The sequence below is a fragment of the Eriocheir sinensis genome, unplaced genomic scaffold (genome assembly GCF_024679095.1).
Source record: "Eriocheir sinensis breed Jianghai 21 unplaced genomic scaffold, ASM2467909v1 Scaffold1138, whole genome shotgun sequence".
NCBI classification, from domain to species: domain Eukaryota; kingdom Metazoa; phylum Arthropoda; class Malacostraca; order Decapoda; family Varunidae; genus Eriocheir; species Eriocheir sinensis.
The window spans coordinates 29,201-52,265 of NW_026110450.1; the positions used below are offsets into that span (position 1 = coordinate 29,201).

At 46.8% G+C, this 23,065-nt stretch overlaps 1 protein-coding gene across 1 annotated transcript in view; it reads right to left on the minus strand.

The window, feature by feature from the left end:
• Positions 1–974: 974 nt before the first annotated feature.
• The window catches only part of LOC126989371 (sphingomyelin phosphodiesterase 5-like), a 46,064-nt gene continuing 23,973 nt past the window's right edge, over positions 975–23,065 (minus strand). Inside the window, exons 3-10 of the mRNA XM_050847985.1 lie at positions 22,691–22,921; positions 14,123–14,240; positions 11,256–11,400; positions 7,814–7,926; positions 7,120–7,194; positions 5,030–5,183; positions 3,272–3,480; positions 975–1,745 (exon numbers count right to left, since the gene is read on the minus strand). Of these exons, the coding sequence (XP_050703942.1) occupies positions 1,434–1,745; positions 3,272–3,480; positions 5,030–5,183; positions 7,120–7,194; positions 7,814–7,926; positions 11,256–11,400; positions 14,123–14,240; positions 22,691–22,921 (1,357 nt within the window). The 3' untranslated portion in view covers positions 975–1,433. The remainder of the gene's footprint in view (positions 1,746–3,271; positions 3,481–5,029; positions 5,184–7,119; positions 7,195–7,813; positions 7,927–11,255; positions 11,401–14,122; positions 14,241–22,690; positions 22,922–23,065) is intronic.

Genomic DNA, 23,065 nt, shown 5'->3' on the forward strand with positions numbered 1-23,065 from the left:
CTCTCTCTCTCTCTCTCCATAGGGACTGTGTGTTCTGGTATATATTTAATTCTCTCTCTCTCTCTCTCTCTCTCTCTCTCTCTCTCTCTCTCTCTCTCTCTCTCTCTCTCTCTCTCTCTCTCTCTCTCTCTCCTTAGGGCCTGTGTGGTATGGTTATCTATGTAATTCTGTGTAATTCTCTCTCTCTCTCTCTCTCTCTCTCTCTCTCTCTCTCTCTCTCCTTAGGGCCTGTGTGGCCTGGTATCTATGTAATTCTCTCTCTCTCTCTCTCTCTCTCTCTCTCTCTCTCTCTCTCTCCTTAGGGCCTGTGTGGTCTGGTTATCTATGTAATTCTCTCTCTCTCTCTCTCTCTCTCTCTCTCGTTCGGGGGTGTGTGGTTTGGTATCTATGTATTTCTCTCTCTCTCTCTCTCTCTCTCTCTCTCTCTCTCTCTCTCTCTCTCTCCTTAGGGCCTGTGTGGTCTGGTATCTATGTAATTCTCTCTCTCTCTCTCTCTCTCTCTCTCTCTCTCTCTCTCTCTCTCTCTCTCTCTCTCTCTCTCTCTCCTTAGGGCCTGTGGTGTCTGGTATCTATGTAATTCTCTCTCTCTCTCTCTCTCTCTCTCTCTCTCTCTCTCTCTCTCTCTCTCCTTAGGGCCTGTGTGGTCTGGTTATCTATGTAATTCTCTCTCTCTCTCTCTCTCTCTCTCTTTGTTCCTATGTAATCTCGTGATACCTCCCCCTTCTCCTCCTCCTCCTCCTCCTACTCTGCTTCATATCCCAACATCCTTCCTGTTTCCCACGTCTTTCTTCCTCCTCCAACTCCTCCTCCTCCTCCTCCTCCTTCTTCTTCTTCTTCTTCTTCTTCTTCTTCTTCTTCTTCTTCTTCTCTTCCTGTAATTTCATTTCTTCTTCTCTTCCTTCTTTTTACTCCTCCTCCTCCTCCTCCTCCTTTTTCTTCTTGTCTTCCCTTGCTACCTTTCAATCCTTCTCTTCCTCCTCCTCCTCCTCCTCCTCCTCCTCCATTGTCTTTTCTTAATCTAATTCCATCTACACATACTTTTTGCTTTCTACTTTTCTTTCACTTCTTCCTCCTACTCTTCCTCCTTCTCTTCTTCCCCTCTTCTTCTCTTCTTCCTCCTCCTCCTCCTCCTCCATTGTCTTTTCCTAATCTAATTCCATCTACACATACTTTTTGCTTTCTACTTTTCTTTCATTTCTTCTTCTTCCTCCTCCTCCTCCTCCTCCTCCTTCTCTTCTTCCCCTCTTACTTTTCAATCCTCCTCTTCTCCTCCTCCTTCTACTTTTCTTCTTTCTCAATCTTCTCTCTTCCTCTTTCTTTTCTTTCATATACAATTTTTGCTCTCTTCTACCTCGTCCTTCCTCTTCTTATTCTCTTTCTTAATCTTCTTCTTCTTCCTCCTCCTCTTCCTTCTTCTCTTAATCTAATTCCATCTACACATACTTTTTGCTTTCGACGTTTTCCTCATTGCTCTCCATTTTCACTTCTTCCTCTACCACCACCTCCTCCACCTCCTCCTTCATCTCCTTCTCCTCCTCCTCCTCCTCCTGCAACATCATGACCACAGGCAGATGGTCACTCAGCCCGGCGATGGCAGAGGTGAACCAGTAGCTCGCCGGCTGCATTGGTCCGCCTTTCCTCACCAGCAGGCGATCAATTCTTCTTCTTCCTCCCTCCGGCCTCGCTCGCACCTCCCCGTCACTGTCTGGCTGAGGCTTGACCCGCATTAGCTCTAGTGTGTGGACCTGTGGGGGAAGGGAGGTTAGGTTAGGTTAGGGAGGGGCTGGGAAGGGAGTTAGGAAGGGGCGGGGAAAGGGGAAAGGGAGGTTTGGGAGGGTCTGGGAAGGGGGAAGGGTGTTTAGGGAGGGGCTGGGAAGGGGAAGGGAGGTTAGGAGGGGCTGGGAAGGGGAAGGAGGTTAGGGAGGGGCTGGGAAGGGGGAAGGGATGTTAGGGAGGGGCTGGGAAGGGAAGGGGAATGGAGGTTAGGGAGGGCTGGGAAGGGGAAGGGAGGTTAGGGAGGCTAGGAAGGGAAGGGAGGTTAGGGAGGGGCTGGGAAGGGAAGGGAGGTTTGGGAGGGTCTGGGAAGGGAAGGGAGGTTAGGGAGGGGCTGGGAAAGGAGGTTAGGGTATGTTAGGGAGGGGCTGGGAAGGGGGAAAGGGAGGTTAGGGAGGGGCTGGGAAGGGAGGTTAGGGAGGGGCTGGGAAGGGAGAAGGGAGGTTAGGGAGGGGCTGGGAAGGGGGAAGAGGTTAGGGTATGTTAGGAAGGGGCTGGGAAGGGGGAAAGGGATGTTAGGGAGGGGCTGGGAAGTGGGAAGGGAGGTTGGGGTTGGGAAGGATGGTAAGTAGGGGAGAGGTTAGGTTAGGGTAAGTTAGGTAAGAAGGGGAGAGGTTAGGTTAGGTAAGGGCTGGGAAGGAAGGTTAGAAGGGGAGCAGTCAGGTTAGGTTAGGTTAGGGTAAGTTAGGTAAGGGCTGGGAAGGAAGGTTAGAAGGGGAGAGGTTAGGTAAGGGCTGGGAAGGAAGGTTAGAAGGGGAGAGGTTAGGTTAGGTTAGGTTAGGGTAAGTTAGGTAAGGGCTGGGAAGGAAGGTTAGAAGGGGAGAGGTTAGGTTAGGTTAGGTTAGGGTAAGTTAGGTAAGGGCTGGGAAAGAAGGTTAGAAAAGAGGGAGGTTAGGTTAGGGTTAGGGAAAGGTTCGGAAGGCGAGGTTGGGGGTGTGGTTTTGACGGGGACAGATTAAGTGGGGACGGTTATGGGGTGAGGTTTAAGGGAGGGGAGATTAGGGGAGAAGGGGAAGGTTATTGGGAGAGGTTAGGGGGCAGCTTTATACACACACACACACACACACACACACATATAAACACTCCTCCTCCTCCTCCTCCTCTTCTTCCTCCTCCTAACTATCTGCTTCCTTCCTCATCTTTCTCCTCTTCCTCCTCCTCCTCTCAAACTATCTTCCTCCTCTTCTTCCTCCTGACTATCTGCTTCCTTCTCATCTTTCTCCTCCTCCTCCTCAAACTATCTTCCTCCTCCTCCTCCTCTTCTTCCTCCTGACTATCTGCTTCCTTCCTCATCTTTCTCTTCCTCCTCCTCCTCTTCTTCCTCCTAGCTATCTGCTTCCTTCCTCATCTTTCTCCTCTTACTCCTCCTCCTCCTCACAAACTCACTTCCTCCTCCTCCTCCTCTTCTTCCTCCTGACTATCTGCTTCCTTCCTCATCTTTCTCCTCTTCCTCCTCCTCTCAAACTATCTTTCTCCTCCTCCTCCTCCTCCTCCTCACCTTCACGTCCGCGTCCAGAATAAAGTGTCGTCTCAGCACATCGTCCAGCAGCACAGTTCTGAAGGTGGACGGGTGGGTCAGTGCAGGGTGGCTCAGCATCTTCTGCCTGTGCTCAGTGCCCAGCGACCAGGTCCTGTCACGCCCAGCACCGGCGCGGCACGGGTCAATAAACTCATCCCACAGTGGCAGGTGCTGGCTGTCGCGGTCACCTGAGGGAGGGGGGGACGGGGGGGGGGAAGGGGGTTAGATGCCTTAGTCTGGGTTGTGATTTTTCCAGCTTCTGTGTTTTGTGATTCTCTCTCTCTCTCTCTCTCTCTCTCTCTCTCTCTCTCTCTCTCTCTCTCTCTCTCTCTCTCTCTCTCTCTCTCTCTCTCTCTCTCTCTCTCTCCCCCCGTTTGTGGTCACCTGAAAAAATGGAGGAGGGGAGGAGTAAAGAAAAGGAGAGGAGGAAAAAAGTAAATGGAGTAGAGTAAGTGGAGAAGAAGGGGAGGAGTAGGGAGGATAGGAGAGGAGGGAGAAGAGAAAAAGGGGGAAGGAAGGGAGGAGGAGGAGGGGGGAAGAGAGGAGGAAAAGGAGGAAAGTGTAGGAGGAGGAGAAAAGGGGTAGGGGGAGGAGAAGGATAACACACACACACACATTCGATCCCCCGGCCGGGTGAAGATAAGTTGGATTTTCTTCTTTCACGTGTAGCCCCTGTTCACCTAGCAGGGAGTAGGTACACGACGTCACGCAAGGAGTTGTGACCTCGTTGTCGCGGTGTGTTGTGTGTGAGTGGTCTCAGTCCTACCCAAAGATCGGTACTACGAGCTCTGTGCTCTTCCGTAGGGGAACGGCTGGCTGTCTCAAGAGAGACCCGCAGCAGACCAAGAGTTGAATTACACACTGTAATCTGTAAAAGACCTACTTAACCCGGTAGCAGCGTGGATAATGTTTCTTAATGGTCCCTCCAAGCGAGAAAAATGAGAAAAAATCACCCCTCACACAAACCATTTCATAATATATATCAAAGCATTTGTGATTAGATTATGTATCATCTATTTTGGGGGGTTAATATCATGGCACAAATTTGGCCCGTCGCTGCTACCGGGACAAACACATCAACAGGATAACGGGACAAACTCTGAATTTGCTGAAGAACATAAGGACGGCATTTGTGTATTTGGACGAAGAGATGATGAAGAAAATAATAGTTACAATGATAAGGCCAAGGTTGGAGTATGCAGCAGTGGTCTGGTCTCCTCACGAAAAGAATAACATAAGAAAGCTGGAAAGAGTGCAGAGAGTGGCAACTAAGATGGTACCGGAACTTAGGGATCGAACTTACGAGGAGAGACTCAACAGCATGGGGCTCACAACCCTGGAGAGAAGAAGAGAAAGAGGAGACCTGATAGCAGTGTACAGGGTTGCGAGTGGGGTGGAGAATCTGGACAGAGAGGACCTGTGTGTGTGGAGAGAGAAACGAGAGGACATGGAAAGAAGTTGAGGGCGACCACGTGTAGGCGAGATGTGAAAAAGTTTAGCTTCCAAAACAGAAGCATTGAGCTGTGGAATGAACTGGAGGAGGAGGTGGTTTGTGCAAGAAACATTCATGATTTTAAGGAAAAGATGGATAAGAGAGGATATGGAGACGGGACAGCGCGAGCGTAGCTCTTTTCCCGTATGTCACAACTAGGTGAATACAACTAGGTAAATACAACTAGGTAAATACAACTAGGTAAATACAACTAGGTAAATACAACTAGGTAAATACACACACACCCTCGGACATATTATCCACATTGAAGTCTCCTCCGAGGACGGCGAACATGAGCGTCTCCGTGTGCGTGTCGTGAGTCTCGTGTACGAATTTCTCGTACACGGAAGCGGCCTCTGTAAGCTGCTGACTCACTATGTTCTTGCCCCCCTGGTAGGCCTGTGTGTGTGTGGAAAGATATGATTAGTATTTGTAGTAGTAGTAGTAGTAGTAGTGGTGGTGGTGGTGGTGGTGGTAGTAGTAGTAGTAGTAGTAGTAGTAGTAGTGGTAGTAGTAGTAGTGGTAGTAGTAGCAGTAGTAGATGAAATAAATGAAATACAACACACTATAAAATAAATCAATAATGGAAGAGAAAGAAGTAGAGAAAGAAAATAAATAAATGAAGAATTAGAAAAAACAAACAAATGCATTAATGATAAACAAAACACACACACACACACACACTCTCCCCTCCAGGTAGTTACATCTGCAAAAGTACTTGGAGTCACCTTGGACAACAAGCTCACATGGAAGGAGCACGTCTCCCAGTTCTTCTCCCCTGCACAGTTACTGTCCATATACAGGGGCCTTGTCCGCCCTCGTATGGAGTATGCATCTCATGTGTGGGGGGGCTCCACTCACACAGCTCTTCTGGACAGAGTGGAGGCAAAGGCTCTTCGTCTCATCAGCTCTCCTCCTCATACTGATAGTCTTCTACCTCTTAAATTCCGCCGTAATGTTGCCTCTCTTTCTATCTTCTATCGATATTTCCACGCTGACTGCTCTTCTGAACTTGCTAACTGCATGCCTCCCCCCCTCCCGTGGCCCCGCTGCACTCGACTTTCTACTCATGCTCATCCCTATACTGTCCAAACCCCTTATGCAAGAGTTAACCAGCATCTTCACTCTTTCATCCCTCACACTGGTTTACTCTGGAACAATCTTCCTTCATCTGTATTTCCTCCTGCCTACGACTTGAACTCTTTCAAGAGGAGGGTATCAGGACACCTCTCCTCCCGAAACTGACCTATCTTTCGGCCACCTCTTTGGATTCTTTTTAGGAGCAGCGAGTAGCGGGCTTTTTTTTTATTAATGTTTACTTTTTTGTGCCCTTGAGCTGTCTCCTTTGCTGTAAAAAAAAAAAAAAAAAAAAAAAAAAAAGTTGTACCTGCTGAGGAGACTCAAAACGCTGGGGGCCCCTGAGTGTGTGCTGGCGAGCGTGTACTCCTCGTTCATCCTCCCCAATCTGACATACGCGTCCCCAGCGTGGTCTTCCTCCATCAACGCTACGCAGCGCATCCAACTTGAACGCGTCCAGAAGCGAGCCTGCAAAATCATCCTGGGCCCTCACTACACCAGCTAGCAGGACGCCCTCGACTCCCTCCATCTCACCAGCCTACAACACCGTCACGAGACCCTACTACACCGGTTCGCAACCAAGCTTCTCAACCAGCCCAGACACAGACACATCCTCCCACCCGCAGTGAACCGCCCTCAGCACTCAGTGAGACACCACAACAGTATTGCCCTGATATGGGCACGGACTGACCGCTACAAGAACAGCGCCGTGCCCGTGATGGTCAAATATATCAACAATGCAAATTAAGAGCAGCACTATTGGTATGTCTTGTAAATATTTTTCATTAGTACTTATTGTTGTTGTTATTATTATGATTATTATTATTATTATTATTATTATTATTGTTATTATTATTATGAATATTATTACGATTATGATTACTATTATTATTATCATTATTATTATCATGATTATTATTGTTATCTTTACTATGATTATTGCTATTATTGTTATTTCTATTTTCCTTTTTATTTCCAATCATTCTACTTTGTTCATTTGTCTCATTCATTTCATTTCATCTTCCAGTGATGTATATTTTCAGCTCAAGGGCTGCCTGCTACTTCATGCAATAAACCGCTTATTATTATTATTATTATTATTATTATTATTATTATTATTATTATTATTATTATTACACACACACACACAGAAAGAAAGAAGGAAGGAAAACAGACGAAGAGAAGGTAACACACACACACACATACACACACACATACACACACACACATACTTACAGATGCACACATGTATACTGACCTGTGTGTGTGTATTGGCGACATAACCCACCGCCCGCACCTCCTTCCCCCCCCTCACCACCATGCCCAGGTCAAGCTGCCAAGAGAAAATATAATAATAATAATAATAATAATAATAAATATATATAGTGACATTTTGAGAACTTTTCATACATATAGATAGATAGATTCTCTCTCTCTCTCTCTCTCTCTCTCTCTCTCTCTCTCTCTCTCTCTCTCTCTCTCTCTCTCTCTCTCTCTCTCTCTCTCTCTTTCTTTCTTTGTGTCACAGTTTCATTCCCTTCCTTTCTCTCTTTCTTTCTTTCTTTCTCTCTATCATTCTCTCTCTCTCTCTCTCTCTCTCTCTCTCTCTCTCTCTCTCTCTCTCTCTCTCTCTCTCTCACTGTTTCCTTCCCTTCCTTTCTCTCTTTATTTCTTAATTTCTTTCTCTCTATCATTCATCCCCTCTCTCTCTCTCTCTCTCTCTCTCTCTCTCTCTCTCTCTCTCTCTCATTCACTCCCTTCCTTTCCCTCTTTCTTTTCTTCCTATTTCTCTTTTCTTCTCCCTGTCTTCCTCTCTATTCTCTCTTCCTTCCTTCCTTCCTTCCTTCCTTGTTCAATCCTTCCTTTCCCACCTTCTTACAATCAACCTATCCATCTCCTACCCTTCCACCCAACACACCCACACATTCCCCCTTCCACCTCCCCCTCCGTACCTTTGCCAGCAGCACCCCCAGGCCCACCAGTGTGCCATAGTGGGAATGGTACGTATAGGGGTGGAAGGTACAGTCCAGCACAGGGAACTTGGACGCCAGGAAGAGACCGCTGCCTGTAAGAATGAGAGGGTCAGACGGGAGGTGAAGAATATTAGAACCTTTGCCGGGGCGGGATGGAGCACACTAACACCAGACAGAGGGCCAGGTGGAGAGGTGGAATTAGAACCTTTGCTGGGGCAGGATGGAGCACACTAACACCAGACAGAGGGCCAGGTGGAGAGGTGGAATTAGAACCTTTGCTGGGGCAAGATGGAGCACACTAACACCAGACAGAGGGCCAGGTGGAGGTGGAATTAGAACCTTTGCTGGGGTGGGATGGAGCACACTAACACCAGACAGAGGGCCAGGTGGAGAGGTGGAATTAGAACCTTTGCCGGGGGGGATGGAGCACACTAACACCAGACAGAGGACCAGGTGGAGAGGTGGAATTAGAACCTTTGCCGGGCGGGATGGAGCACACAAACACCAGACAGTGGACCAGGTGGAGAGGTGGAATTAGAACCTTTGCCGGGGCGGGATGGAGCACACTAACACCAGACAGAGGACCAGGTGGAGAGGTGGAATTAGAACCTTTGCCGTGGCAGGATGGAGCACACTAACACCAGACAGAGGACCAGGTGGAGAAGTGGAATTAGAACCTTTGCTGTGGCAGGATGGAGCACACTAACACCAGACAGAGGGCCAGGTGGAGAGGTGGAATTAGAACCTTTGCCGGGGCGGGATGGAGCACACTAACACCAGACAGAGGACTAGGTGGAGAGGTGGAATTAGAACCTTTGTCGTGGCAGGATGGAGCACACTAACACCAGACAGAGGGCCAGGTGGAGAGGTGGAATTAGAACCTTTGCTGGGGTGGGATGGAGCACACTAACACCAGACAGAGGGCCAGGTGGAGAGGTGGAATTAGAACCTTTGCCGGGGCGGGATGGAGTACACTAACACCAGACAGAGGGCCAGGTGGAGAGGTGGAATTAGAACCTTTGCCGGGGCGGGATGGAGCACACTAACACCAGACAGAGGACCAGGTGGCGAGGTGGAGTTAGAACCTTAGCCAGGGCAGGATGGAGTACACTAACACCAGACAGAGGGCCAGGTGGAGAGGTGGAGTTAGAACCTTTGCCGGGTCAGGATGGAGTACACTAACACCAGACAGAGGGCCAGGTGGAGATGTGGAATTAGAACCTTTGCCGGGTCAGGATGGAACACACTAACACCAGACAGAGGGCCAGGTGGAGAGGTGGAATTAGAACCTTTGCCGGGTCAGGATGGAGTACACTAACACCAGACAGAGGACCAGGTGGAGAGGTGGAATTAGAACCTTTGCTGGGGTGGGATGGAGCACACTAACACCAGACAGAGGGCCAGGTGGAGAGGTGGAATTAGAACCTTTGGCGTGGCGGGATGGAGCACACTAACACCAGACAGAGGACCAGGTGGAGAGGTGGAATTAGAACCTTTGCTGGGGTGGGATGGAGCACACTAACACCAGACAGAGGACCAGGTGGAGAGGTGGAATTAGAACCTTTGCTGGGGCAGGATGGAGCACACTAACACCAGACAGAGGGCCAGGTGGAGAGGTGGAATTAGAACCTTTGCTGGGGCAGGATGGAGCATACTAACACCAGACAGAGGACCAGGTGGAGAGGTGGAATTAGAACCTTTGCTGGGGCAGGATGGAGCACACTAACACCAGACAGAGGACCAGGTGGAGAGGTGGAATTAGAACCTTTGCCGGGGCAGGATGGAGCACACTAACACCAGACAGAGGACCAGGTGGAGAGGTGGAATTAGAACCTTTGCTGGGGCAGGATGGAGCACACTAACACCAGACAGAGGGCCAGGTGGAGAGGTGGAATTAGAACCTTTGCTGGGGTGGGATGGAGTACACTAACACCAGACAGAGGACCAGGTGGAGAGGTGGAATTAGAACCTTTGCTGGGGTGGGATGGAGCACACTAACACCAGACTGAGGGCCAGGATGGGGTGCCTCCTACATACACTCCTTTTCTATCCTGACATCCTTCTATTTACCCTCCAATATACATACATTCCCTTCTCTTCCTCTTCCTCCTTTCCCTCCATACTCTCATTCTCTCTCTCTTCCCCCTGATCTACACTCTTTCCTCTTCTCTCTCTCTTCCTTCTACACATAACCTCATCAGTACACTTTTTTCTCTCTCCCTCCTCCTTCCTCTTCTCTCTCTCTCTCTCTCTCTCTCCTCTCTCTCTCTCTCTCTCCTAATCCCTCTCCTCATAATCCCTCTCCTCCTCCTCCTCCTCCTCCTCTTCCTACACCCTATCTCTTCCTTACACTTTCCTTTCCCTTTCTATCTACAATTTTCCCTCCCTGGTCTCCTTCTCCAACTCTTCCCTCCTCCTCTCCTCTCCTCCTCCTCCTCTTCTCTCTACTCCCCTCCTCCCCTTCATACACCCTTCTAGTCTCTCCTCTCCTCTCCCTTCCTATACCCAACCCTTCCCTACTCTTTCTTTTCCCTCTCTCATCTTCTTACATATTTCCCTCTTCTCTTTACAACACCTCAGTGTTTTGATAGTGTCTGTAACAGGAGAAAGCTGAAAGTAAATGTCAACAAAAGTAAAGTGATGGTTTGTGAGGGAAGTTGAAATGAGGCTGTAGATTTTGTATGCCCATATAGAGTGGGAATTGAATGTGAAAAAGAATGCAAAATAATTTTGAATGGTGAAGAAATGAAGGAAGTCAATAAGTTTAAGTACCTTGGATCAGTTATGTGTAAGCATGGTGGTATGGAGGGAGAGATAAGAGAAAGGGCATTGCAAGGAAGAAGGGTGGTGGGGTCTTTGGGACGAATCATGAATGGCAGAAGTGTGAGCATGGAGGTAAAGAGGGATTTGAGAAATACAATAATAGTACCAACCCTCACATATGCAAGTGAAACGTGGGCCTGGAATGAAAGTCAGAGGTCTAGAGTGCAGGCAGTGGAAATGAGTTATTTGAGGAGTGCTTGTGGTGTGAGTAGAATGGATGGAATGAGTAATGAAAGTGTGTACGAGCATTTTGGAATGTGTCACAGGGGTGAAGGGAAGAAGTGTGGAGTGGTGGAAGAAGTGAAGCGACAGACCTTAAAGTGGTTTGGCCAAATGGAGCGAATGGAGGAGAGTAAGATGACCAGGAGGGTGTATGTCAGTGAGATAGAGGGAGGGAATGCTAGAGGACGACCTCCAGTGAAATGGAGGGATAGGGTGCAGGAGTACATTAGGGAGAGGGGGGAAAGATCCTTGAGAAACTTTGAGCAGGCAAGGAGGGAGTGTCTGGATAGAGAAAGTTGGAAGCTCTTCTGCCATGGCCATCCTCCTCCTCCTCCTCCTCCTCTTCCTTCCTTCCTTCCTTCCTTCCCTTACTCACCACACATGAAGAGGTTGGTGTGCCTGGAGTGGATGCCAACATCATACACACAGTAAGGGTATGTGTCCTGCAGGGCCTTCACCATTGCCCGGCCCGCCCACCGCTCCAGCACCTCTTGGAGCATGAAGATGTCGACCTCGGGGAACTGTGGGAAGGGGAAGGTTAGGTTAGGTTAGGTGAGGTTAGGTGAGGTGAGGTGAGGTTAGGTTAGCTTAGGTTAGGTTAGGTTAGGTTTGTTTGGGTATGATTTTTATGTCCATTTTTATTCATTTTTTCTCTCATTTCTTTGTTTTCTACTTTCTCCCTTTTCTTTCTTTCATGGGGGCTTCGGTGCAGTGGTTAGCACTTTCGGCTCACAACCGAGAGAGCCTGGTTCGATTCAGGCGGAGGGAAAAATTAGACAGCTTTTCCGATACCCTGCGCCCTGTCCACCCAGCAGTGAATGGGTACCAGGTATTAATCGGGGTTGTGTCCTGCCTCCTGGGATCTGTTCCTTCTCCTATAATTCCTTCCCTTCTGTCTCTCCGCATATGACCACAGATGTTGCCCACTAAACAAAACTCTCCTTCTCCTATAATTCCTTCCCTTCTGTCTCTCTCCAGCATATGACCACAGATGTTGCCCACTAAACAAAACTTTCCTTCTATAATTCCTTCTGTCTCTCTCCAGCATATGACCACAGATGTTGCACCCACTAAACAAAACTTTCCCCTCTCTTCTCTTCTCTCTCCAGCATATGACCACAGATGTTGCACCCACTAAACCAAACTTTCCCCTCTCTTCTCTTCTCTCTCCAGCATATGACCACAGATGTTGCGCCCACTAAACCAAACTTTCCTTCTCCTATAATTCCTTCCCCTTCTGTCTCTCTCCGGCATATGACCACAGATGTTGCACCCACTAAACAAAACTTTTCCTATAATTCCTTCCCTTCTGTCTCTCCGGCATATGACCACAGATGTTGCCCACTAAACAAAACTTTCCTCCTATAATTCCTTCCCTTCTGTCTCTCTCCAGCATATGACCACAGATGTTGCGCCCACTAAACAATACTCTCCCTTCTCCTATAATTCCTTCCCCTTATGACCACAGATGTTGCGCCCACTAAACAAAACTCTCCCTTCTCCTATAATTCCTTCCCCTTCTGTCTCTCTCCAGCATATGACCACAGATGTTGCGCCCACTAAACAAAACTCTCCCTTCTCCTATAATTCCTTCCCCTTCTGACTCACACCGGCATATGACCACAGATGTTTGCCCACTAAACAAAACTCTCCTTCTCCTATAATTCCTTCCCTTCTGTCTCTCTCCGCATATGACCACAGATGTTCCCACTAAACAAAACTCTCCTTCTCCTATAATTCCTTCCCTTCTGTCTCTCTCCAGCATATGACCACAGATGTTGCGCCCACTAAACAAAACTCTCCCTTCTCCTATAATTCCTTCCCCTTCTGTCTCTCTCCGGCATATGACCACAGATGTTGCGCCCACTAAACAAAACTCTCCCTTCTCCTATAATTCCTTCCCCTTCTGTCTCTCTCCGGCATATGACCACAGATGTGCCCACTAAACAAAACTTTCCAACTTTTTCTTTCATTCATTAATTTCCTTCCCACCGCTTTCTTTCTCTTCTTTCTTTATCTTGGCTTCTATATTTTTCTTTCTTCTCTTTTTCTTTATCTCTCTCTCTTTCTCACTTTTTATCTTATCTTCATTTTTTCTTTGCCTTTTATTAGTTTCTTGTTCTTGGTTTTTCTCATCTCCAGTTTCTTTATTTTCCTCTATCTTTTCTTTTTTTCTTCTTGGTTGCTTTCCATCTTTCTCTATCTCATTTTAATTTTTTCCTAACTTCCCTTCCCTGTTTCCCTCCTCCCTCTCTCCCTCCATTCTTCTTCCCTGTCTCCCTTTCTTTTTATCTTTCTGTCCATCACCCTACACACACACACACACACACACACACACACACACACACAATCTTCTTAGAAACATAAAAGCAGCATTTACATATTTAGATGAAGAAATGGTCAAGAAACTAATGACATCGATGATACGTCCAAGACTGGAATATGCATCATTAGTGTGGTCACCTAGATTGAAGAAGGAAATTACAAAGTTGGAAAGAATACAAAGAGCAGCGACTAAATTACCGGAAACTCTGAGACAACGTACTTATGAAGAAAGACTGGAGAAATTGGGACTAACAACACTGGAGAGCAGAAGAGAGAGAGGGGACCTAATAGCATTGTCCAGGATACAAGAGGGATGGGGGAAATTGGACAGGGAAGACCTAGTGGAACATGACAGAAGTGTGACAAGAGGCAATGGTAAGAAATTGAAGAAGAGCGACTGTAGGAGAGACATCAAGAAATACAGTTTTCCATACAGAAGCATAACATGGAACGGACTTGACGAGGAGACTGTGTGTGCAAAAACGATTCATGAATTTAAAGCCAAACTGGATAATAAGCGTTATGGAGACGGGACAGCACGAGCCTAGTACAGCTCTTTTCCTGTATTTCACAACTAGGTAAATACAACTAGGTAAACACACACACACACACACACACACACACACACACTTTGTTTTTATATTCTCCTTCTCATCCCTTTCTATCTCTTTCATTCTTCCAATTTCTCTATTTTCCTTCCTTCCTTTCTTCTCCCCATTCTTAATCTCTTATTTTCTTCCCTTCCACATTCTCCCTACACATACAGTCCCCTCCTACACACCCCTACACAGTCCCCTCCCTACACACCTCTACACAGTCCCCTCCTACACACCCCTACACAGTCCCCTCCTACACACCCCTACACAGTCCCCTCCTACACACCCCTACACAGTCCCCTCCCTCCACAGCCCTACATACCTGATTAACCAACACATTCTCCCTCTTCACAGGTGGCTTCAGGTTAGGGTGTTGGTTGAGGCCCTTGTCCTGACGTAACATCCGCCGGGAGACCTCCTTCAGCCGCCAGGACGTGTTGCTGTGGATGGGTGAAGGGATGAGGGTCAGTGTGGGTGAGGAGTGCAGGGGACGGATGACGGCAGGGGGAATTGATGTAGCTCGGTATTATGACACTTTCGCTTCTCACGTGAGCTATTTCTAAAGGTCAAAGATGGGCCGCTCGGGTTCTAACAAGTGTTTCCTAGGTTCATGGTACAGGAGAAGGGTCACACTACCACCAGGGTCATAAAACTACTCCTGGAAATGCACACAACTCCTACAAAAGTCTTGTCAAATATGTGTTTCCTAGGTTTATGGTACAGAAGAAGGGTCAAACTACCACAAAGGTCATAAAACTACTCCTGGAAATGCACACAACTCCTATGAAAGTCTTGTCAAATATGTGTTTCCTAGGTTCATGGTACAGAAGAAGGGTCACACTACCACCAGGGTCATAAAACTACTCTGGAAATGCCCACAACTCCTATGAAAGCCTTGTCAAATATGTGTTTCTTTAGGTTCATGGTACAGGAGAAGGGTCAAACTGCCACCAGGGTCATAAAACTACTCCTGGAAATGCCCACAACTCCTATGAAAGTCTTGTCAAATATGTGTTTCCTAGGTTCACGGTACAGAAGAAGGGTCACACTACCACCAGGGTCATAAAACTACTCCTGGAAATGCCCACAACTCCTATGAAAGTCTTGTCAAATATGTGTTTCCTAGGTTCATAGTACAGAAGAAGGGTCAAACTACCACAAAGGTCATAAAACTACTCCTGGAAATACCCACAACTCCTACAGCCTTGTCAAATATGTGTTTCTTAGGTTCATGGTACAGAAGGAGGGTCACACTACCACCAGGGTCATAAAACTACTCCTGGAAATGCACACAACTCCTATGAAAGTCTTGTCAAATATGTGTTTCCTAGGTTTATGGTACAGAAGAAGGGTCAAACTACCACAAAGGTCATAAAACTACTCCTGGAAATGCCCACAACTCCTACGAAAGCCTTGTCAAATATGTGTGTTTCTTTAGGTTCATGGTACAGAAGAAAGGTCAAACTACCACCAGGGTCATAAAACTACTCCTGGAAATGCCCACAACTCCTATGAAAGCCTTGTCAAATATGTGTTTCTTTAGGTTCATGGTACAGAAGAAGGGTCAAACTACCACCAGGGTCATAAAACTACTCCTGGAAATGCCCACAACTCCTATGAAAGTCTTGTCAAATATGTGTTTCTTTAGGTTCATGGTACAGAAGAAGGGTCAAACTACCACCAGGGTCATAAAACTACTCCTGGAAATGCCCACAACTCCTATGAAAGTCTTGTCAAATATGCGCACTTGGTTGACGAAATGTCTTATGATACGACCCACAGTCTTCTCATGCTATCCAGACTAAAAGGGAATTGATGCTGTGGTTTGTGATTGTGTTTGAGTTACATATCTTTGTGTTTGTGTTGCCTGGCATAAAAAAGGGATTAAAAGTCTAGCTTGCTGGATGTGAATATATGTAGTGTGGGTGAGAAGTGCGGGTGATGGATGAAAGATAATAGTTAAGAAATGTTAATTTAACCCAGTAGCAGCGACGGGCCAAATTTGTGGCTTTACTGTGTAGCAGCAACGGGCCAAATTTGTGGCTTTACTGTGTAGCAGCAACGGGCCAAATTTGTGGCTTTACTGTGTAGCAGCCACGGGCCAAATTTGTGGCTTTACTGTGTAGCAGCAACGGGCCAAATTTGTGGCTTTACTGTGTAGCAGCAACGGGCCAAATTTGTGGCTTTACTGTGTAGCAGCAACGGGCCAAATTTGTGGCTTTACCATGTAGCAGTGACGGGCCAAATTTGTGGCTTAACCATATAGCAGTGATGGGCCAAATTTGTGGCTTTACCATGTAGCAGCGACGGGCCAAATTTGTGGCTTTACCATGTAGCAGTGATGGGCCAAATTTGTGGCTTTACCATGTAGCAGTGACAGGCCAAATTTGTGGCTTTACCATGTAGCAGCGACGGGCCAAATTTGTGGCTTTACCGTGTAGCAGCGACAGGCCAAATTTGTGGCTTTACCGTGTAGCAGCGGCAGGCCAAATTTGTGGCTTTACCGTGTAGCAGCGACGGGCCAAATTTGTGGCTTTACCGTAGCAGTGACGGCCAAATTTGTGGCTTTACCGTAGCAGCGACAGGCCAAATTTGTGGCTTTACCGTAGCATCGACGGGTCAAATTTGTGGCTTTACCGTAGCAGTGATTTACCAAATTTGTGGTTTTTATGTAGCAGTTAACGGGTCAAATTTGTGGCTTTCCCCTGTAGCAGCGACAGGCCAAATTTGTGGCTTTACCATGTAGCAGTGATGGGCCAAATTTGTGGCTTTACCATGTAGCAGTAACGGGCCAAATTTGTGGCTTTACCGTAGCAGCGACGCCAAATTTGTTGCTTTACCATATAGCAGTGATGGGCCAAATTGTGGCTTTACCATGTAGCAGCGACGACCAAATTTGTGGTTTTACCGTAGCAGTTTATTACAGGGCCAAATTTGTGGCTTTACCGCAGTAGCAGCGATGGGCCAAATTTGTGGCTTTACCGTGGTAGCAGCGACGGGCCAAATTTGTGGCTTTACCGTAGTAGCAACGGGACAAATTTGTGGCTTTACCATGTAGTGACGGGCCAAATTTGTGGCTTTGTGTAGCAGCGACGGGCCAAATTTGTGGCTTTACCATGTAGCAGTGATGGGCCAAATTTGTGGCTTTACTGTAGCAGTGATGGGCCAAATTTGTGGCTTTACTGTGTAGCAGCGACGGGCCAAATTTGTGGCTTTACCATGTAGCAGTGATGGGCCAAATTTGTGGCTTTACCATGTAGCAGTGACGGGCCAAATTTGTGGCTTTACCATGTAGCAGTGACAGGCCAAATTTGTGGCTTTACCATGTAGCAGTGACGGGCCAAATTTGTAGCTTTACCATGTAGCAGTGACGAGCCAAATTTGTGGCTTTACCATGTAGCAGTGACAGGCCAAATTTGTGGCTTTACCATGTAGCAGTGACGGGCCAAATTTGTGGCTTTACCATGTAGCAGTGACGGGCCAAATTTGTGCCATGATTTAACCCTTAAACTGCGGTGGACTAAATGCCAGACATTTTTCCTTCGCGAGTTAATATTAACATGATAATAAAAAGCAAAAATATAAATCTAATAGTATATCATCAATGAGAAAAATGTAATTTGATGTATTATAGCAGGTCAGAGTAGTACATGAATAATTAGAGCAAATAATAGGCCCTAAAAATTCGCGCGCTTTCCAAAGTGCGGGAAAAATGTGACATTTCGGGTAGAATGAGGTGGAGCGGGTGGAAGCGGTGGACATCTGCCCACGCGGCTTCTATTTGTTTGTTTGCTTCCTCTCTCTCTCTCTCTCTCTCTCTCTCTCTCTCTCTCTCTCTCTCTCTCTCTCTCTCTCTGCATGTGTTTGTTTTTCCTCTCAATGTTGTCTCTCTCTCTCTCTCTCTCTCTCTCTCTCTCTCTCTCTCTCTCTCTCTCATTGGAGAAAGAGAGAGAGGCTAACTTCATCCCACCCCCTCCTCCCTATGTGTGTGTGTGTTGAATGGTGTGTGTGTGTGTGTGTGTGTGTGTGTGTGTGTGTGTGTGTTGAATGGTGTGTGTGTTTGTGTGTGTGTGTGTGTGTTGAATGGTGTGTGTGTGTGTGTTGAATGGTGTGTGTGTGTGTTGAATGGTGTGTGTGTGTGTGTCTGTGTGTGTTGAATGGTGTGTGTGTGTGTGTGTGTTGAATGGTGTGTGTGTTGAATGGTGGGTGTGTGTGTGTCTGTGTGTGTTTCATGGTGTGTGTGTGTGTGTGTGTGTGTTGAATGATGTGTGTGTGTGTGTGTGTGTGTGTGTGTGTGTGTGTGTGTGTGTGTTGAATGGTGTGTGTGTGTGTGTGTGTGTGTGTGTGTGTGTGTGTTGAATGGTGTGTGTGTGTGTGTGTGTGTGTGTGTGTGTGTGTGTGTGTGTGTGTGTGTGTGTTGAATGGTGTGTGTGTGTGTGTGTGTGTGTGTGTGTGTGTGTGTGTGTGTGTGTGTGTGTTGCATAATAATAACCACAGACATCTCAATCTTGTCCATTTCGCACGTGATCGTGTCTGACTCCAGTCATTGTCCTGGTCTTACATGTATAGGACACACACACACACACACACACACACACACACACACACACACACACACACACACACACACACACACACGGAGTGTTTGGATGAGTGAAGAAAGGGAGGGAAAGAGGGTTGGATGAAGTGTGTGTGTGTGTGTGTGTGTGTGTGTGTTCACACTTACAGGCCTATCGTATCTTCCTGCCAGCTCGCCTCTCTCTCTCTCTTTCTCTCTCTCAGGTAATGAACAATAATGATGTAAAAAAATTTGATTTACACCATGGACCAAGAAAATGTCAAAACCTTGCTTTCTCTAACTCTTCCCGTGACTTCTGGCATCTAGCCAAAAACATCTCCTCCAACTTCACTTCTTCATCTTTCCCTCCACTCCTCAGTCCTGACGGCAACACTGCCGTCTCATCTATCTCTAAAGCTGAACTCTTCTCTCAAACTTTTTCTAAAAACTCCACTCTGGACGATTCTGGGCATATTCCTCCTACTCATCCCCCCTCTGACTCCTTTATGCCTGTTATAAAGATTCTTCAAAATGATGTTTTCTATGCCCTCTCTGGCCTCAATCCTCAGAAGGCTTATGGACCTGATGGAGTGCCTCCTATTGTCCTTAAAAACTGTGCCTCCGTGCTGTCACCCTGCCTGGTCAAACTCTTTCGCCTCTGCCTGTCAAAATCTACCTTTCCTTCCTGCTGGAAGTATGCCTTCACACAGCCTGTACCTAAGAAGGGTGACCGCCCAATCCCTCAAACTACCGTCCCTATTGCTTTACTTTCTTGTCTATCTAAAGCTTTTGAATCAATCTCAACCGTAAGATTCAAAAGCACCTTTCCACTTCTGACCTTCTATCTGATCGCCAGTATGGGTTCCGCAAGGGCGTTCTACTGGTGATCTCTAGCCTCTTAACTGACTCTTGGTCATCCTCTCTTAGCTGTTTCGGTGAAATCCTTTGCTATTGCGCTGGACATATCAAAAGCTTTTGATAGGGTCTGGCACAAATCTTTGCTTTCTAATCTACCCTCCTACGGTTTCTATCCTTCTCTCTGTATCTTTATCTCCAGTTTCCTTTCTGACTGTTCTATTTCTGCTGTGGTAGACGGTCACTGTTCTTCCCCTAAACCTATTAACAGTGGTGTCCCATAGGGTTCTGTCCAATCTCCCACTCTCTTTCTGTTGTTCATTGATGATCTTCTTTCCATAACGAACTGTCCTATCCATTCCTACGCCGATGATTCCACTCTGCATTAATCAACTTCTTTTAATAGAAGACCCACCCTACAGGAACTTAACGACTCAAGGCTGGAGGCAACAGAACGCTTAGCCTCAGACCTTACTATTATTTCCGATTTGGGCAAGAGGAACCTGGTGTCCTTCAACGCCTCAAAAACACAGTTTCTCCACCTATCCACTCGACACAATCTTCCAAACAACTATCCCCTATTCTTTGACAACACTCAGCTATCACCTTCCTCAACACTAAACATCCTCGGTCTATCCTTAACTCAAAATCTCAACTGGAAACTTCATATCTCTTACTAAATCAGCTTCCTCGAGGCTGGGCGTTCTGTACCGTCTCCGCCAGTTCTTCTCCCCTGCACAGTTGCTGTCCATATACAGGGCCTTGTCCGCCTGCATGGAGTATGCATCTCATGTGTGGGGGCTCCACTCACACAGCTCTTCTGGACAGAGTGGAGGCAAAGGCTCTTCGTCTCATCAGCTCTCCTCCTCATACTGATAGTCTTCACCTCTTAAATTCCGCCGCAATGTTGCCTCTTTCTATCTTCTATCGATATTTCCACGCTGACTGCTCTTCTGAACTTGTTAACTGCCTCCCCCTCCCGCCCCCGCTGCACTCGACTTTCTACTCATGCTCATCCCTATACTGTCCAAACCCCTTATGCAAGAGTTAACCAGCATCTTCACTCTTTCATCCCTCACGCTGGTTTACTCTGGAACAATCTTCCTTCATCTGTATTTCCTCCTGCCTACGACTTGAACTCTTTCAAGAGGAGGGTATCAGGACACCTCTCCTCCCGAAACTGACTTATCTTTCGGCCACCTCTTTGGATTCTTTTTTGGGGAGAGCAGCGAGTAACGGGCTTTTTTATTATTGTTTGCTTTTTGTGTTCCCTTGAGCTGTCTCCTTTGCTGTAAAAAAAAAAAAATAAAAAAAAACGGGGCTTTCCGCACACACACACACACACACACACACACACACATGCACACACACACACACACACACACACACACACACACACACACGCACACACATGCACACACACACACACACACACACACACACACACACACACACACACCTGTGTGCAAAGACGCTTACTGTTACGTATTATATCCAAGTTATAATGAATTACACATGACATAATTCCTTCCTCCAAGTTTCAGCTTTATGTAAAGATTGAAAATTTGTAATCTAGTCTGCCTTAACAACCTCCATTTTCTCTTCCACTACCACGTTTTCTATTATGATATGGTAGATTACTACCCGGCGGGTCAGGAGTGTTTCCAGGCACCTCCTACATTTCCACAAACACTCGAATGAGGGCCTTATCATAGAATTTCAGGCTCTGGTGAAGGTATGACTAAGCTGCCAGCGATCACGAGAACACATTTGAAAGGAAGCGCGCCAGGAAAATTCAAAACGTACGGCACAAAAATTCATGATTATATAAGCGATCACAGCGTCACGGGATCGGAGAGGCTTGATTATAAAAGCGATTGCAGCGGTTTAAGGGTTAAACCCCCCAAAATAGATGATACATAAACTGATCACAAATGCTTTGATATATATTAAGAAATGGTTTGTGTGAGGGGTGATTTTTTCTCATTTTTTTTGCTTGAGGGGACCATTAACTCGGTAGCAACGGGGATCATGTTTCTTAATGGTCCCTCTAAGCGAGAAAAATGAGAAAAAATCACCCCTCACACAAACCATTTCAAAATATATATCCAGGCATTTGTGATCAGTTTATGTATCATCTATTTTGGGGGGGTTAAATCATGGCACAAATTTGGCCCGTCGCTGCTACACGGTAAAGCCACAAATTTGGCCCGTCGCTGCTACACGGTAAAGCCACAAATTTGGCCCGTCGCTGCTACACGGTAAAGCCACAAATTTGGCCGTTGCTACACGGCAAAGCCACAATTTGGCCGCTGTTACACGGTAAAGCCACAAATTTGGCCCATCGCTGCTACATGGTAAAGCCAATTTGGGTCTGGCCGCTGCTACATGGTAAAGCCACAAATTTGGCCTGTCGCTGCTACATGGTAAAGCCACAAATTTGGCCTGTCGCTGCTACACGGTAAAGCCAATAAATTTGGCCCATCGCTGCTACATGGTAAAGCCACAAATTTGGCCCGTCGCTGCTACACGGTAAAGCCACAAATTTGGCCCGTCGCTGCTACATGGTAAAGCCACAAATTTGGCCCATCGCTGCTACATGGTAAAGCCACAAATTTGGCCCGTCGCTGCTACATGGTAAAGCCACAAATTTGGCCCGTCGCTGCTACCGGGTTAAGAAACATGATCCCCGCTGCTGGTTAAGTGTAAAAAATTAATAGCATTGAGTGAAAAATAATGGGTGGAGGATATGGAGTAAAGAGAAAGGATGGATGAAGAGATGGATGATAAATGAAGGGGGGACTAGTGAGAAGTGGTTAGAGGAAATGTATGATATGTAAAGGACGGTGAGTAAGAGATGGGTGGAGGTGAGAGGGACTGAGAGTGAGAGAGAAAGTGTGAGGGACAGAAGAGAAGTGGGTGAGGAGGAACGGGTGAGAGAAATGGATGAGGTAAATGAAGGGAACTGAGCGTAAAATGCAAATACACACACACACACACACACACACACACACACACACACACACACACAAAGAAGAGAAAGGGGAGACCTAATACAAATCTACAAACTATTGAGCAAAATGGAAGAAGTAGACAACGAGGAGTTACTACTAAAAGAAGAAATTACCACCAGGAACACAAGAGGACATAGTAAAAAATTGAGGAAGGGAAGATGCTTGAGAGACATAAAGAAATATAGAGGTTTGGAACAGACTAAGTGAGGATGTAGTATCGGCGAGGAGTGTGCAAAGCTTTAAGGAAAAGATGGATAAATGCAGATACGGATATGGGACCACACGAGCGTAGGCCCAGGCCCTGTAAAACTACAACTAGGTAAATACAACTAGGTAAATATAATTAGGTAAATATAACAAGGTAAATACAACTAGGTAAATAAAACTAGGTAAATATAACAAGGTAAATACAACTAGGTAAATACACATACACACACACACACACACACACACACACACTCACGGGCAATTGTTGAATCTGGCCACTGCCTCCGGACACAGCAGAACATTGGCGGATGAAATGGTGACTCGACCGCCTGGATGACTGTGTGGGTGACCAGGTGCATGGTAGGTGAATGGCTGGATGAGGTGGGATGCCCAGGTGTTCAGCGCAGCCCACATGACCCATCCGACGAGCCCAGGGAGGAGGGCGAGGAGAGCGAGGATGAAGAGGATTGGACCAACAACTGCGTACCTGGGTATAGGAAAATATTAATAAAAGGCGTAGAAAGCAATAAAGAAGAAGAAAGTAAAGACAGAGGAAGGAAAGAGGAAGGAAAGGAATACAAAGGAGTTGAGGAATGCAAGCAGAAATGGGAGAAAGGAAGTGAGAGACGAA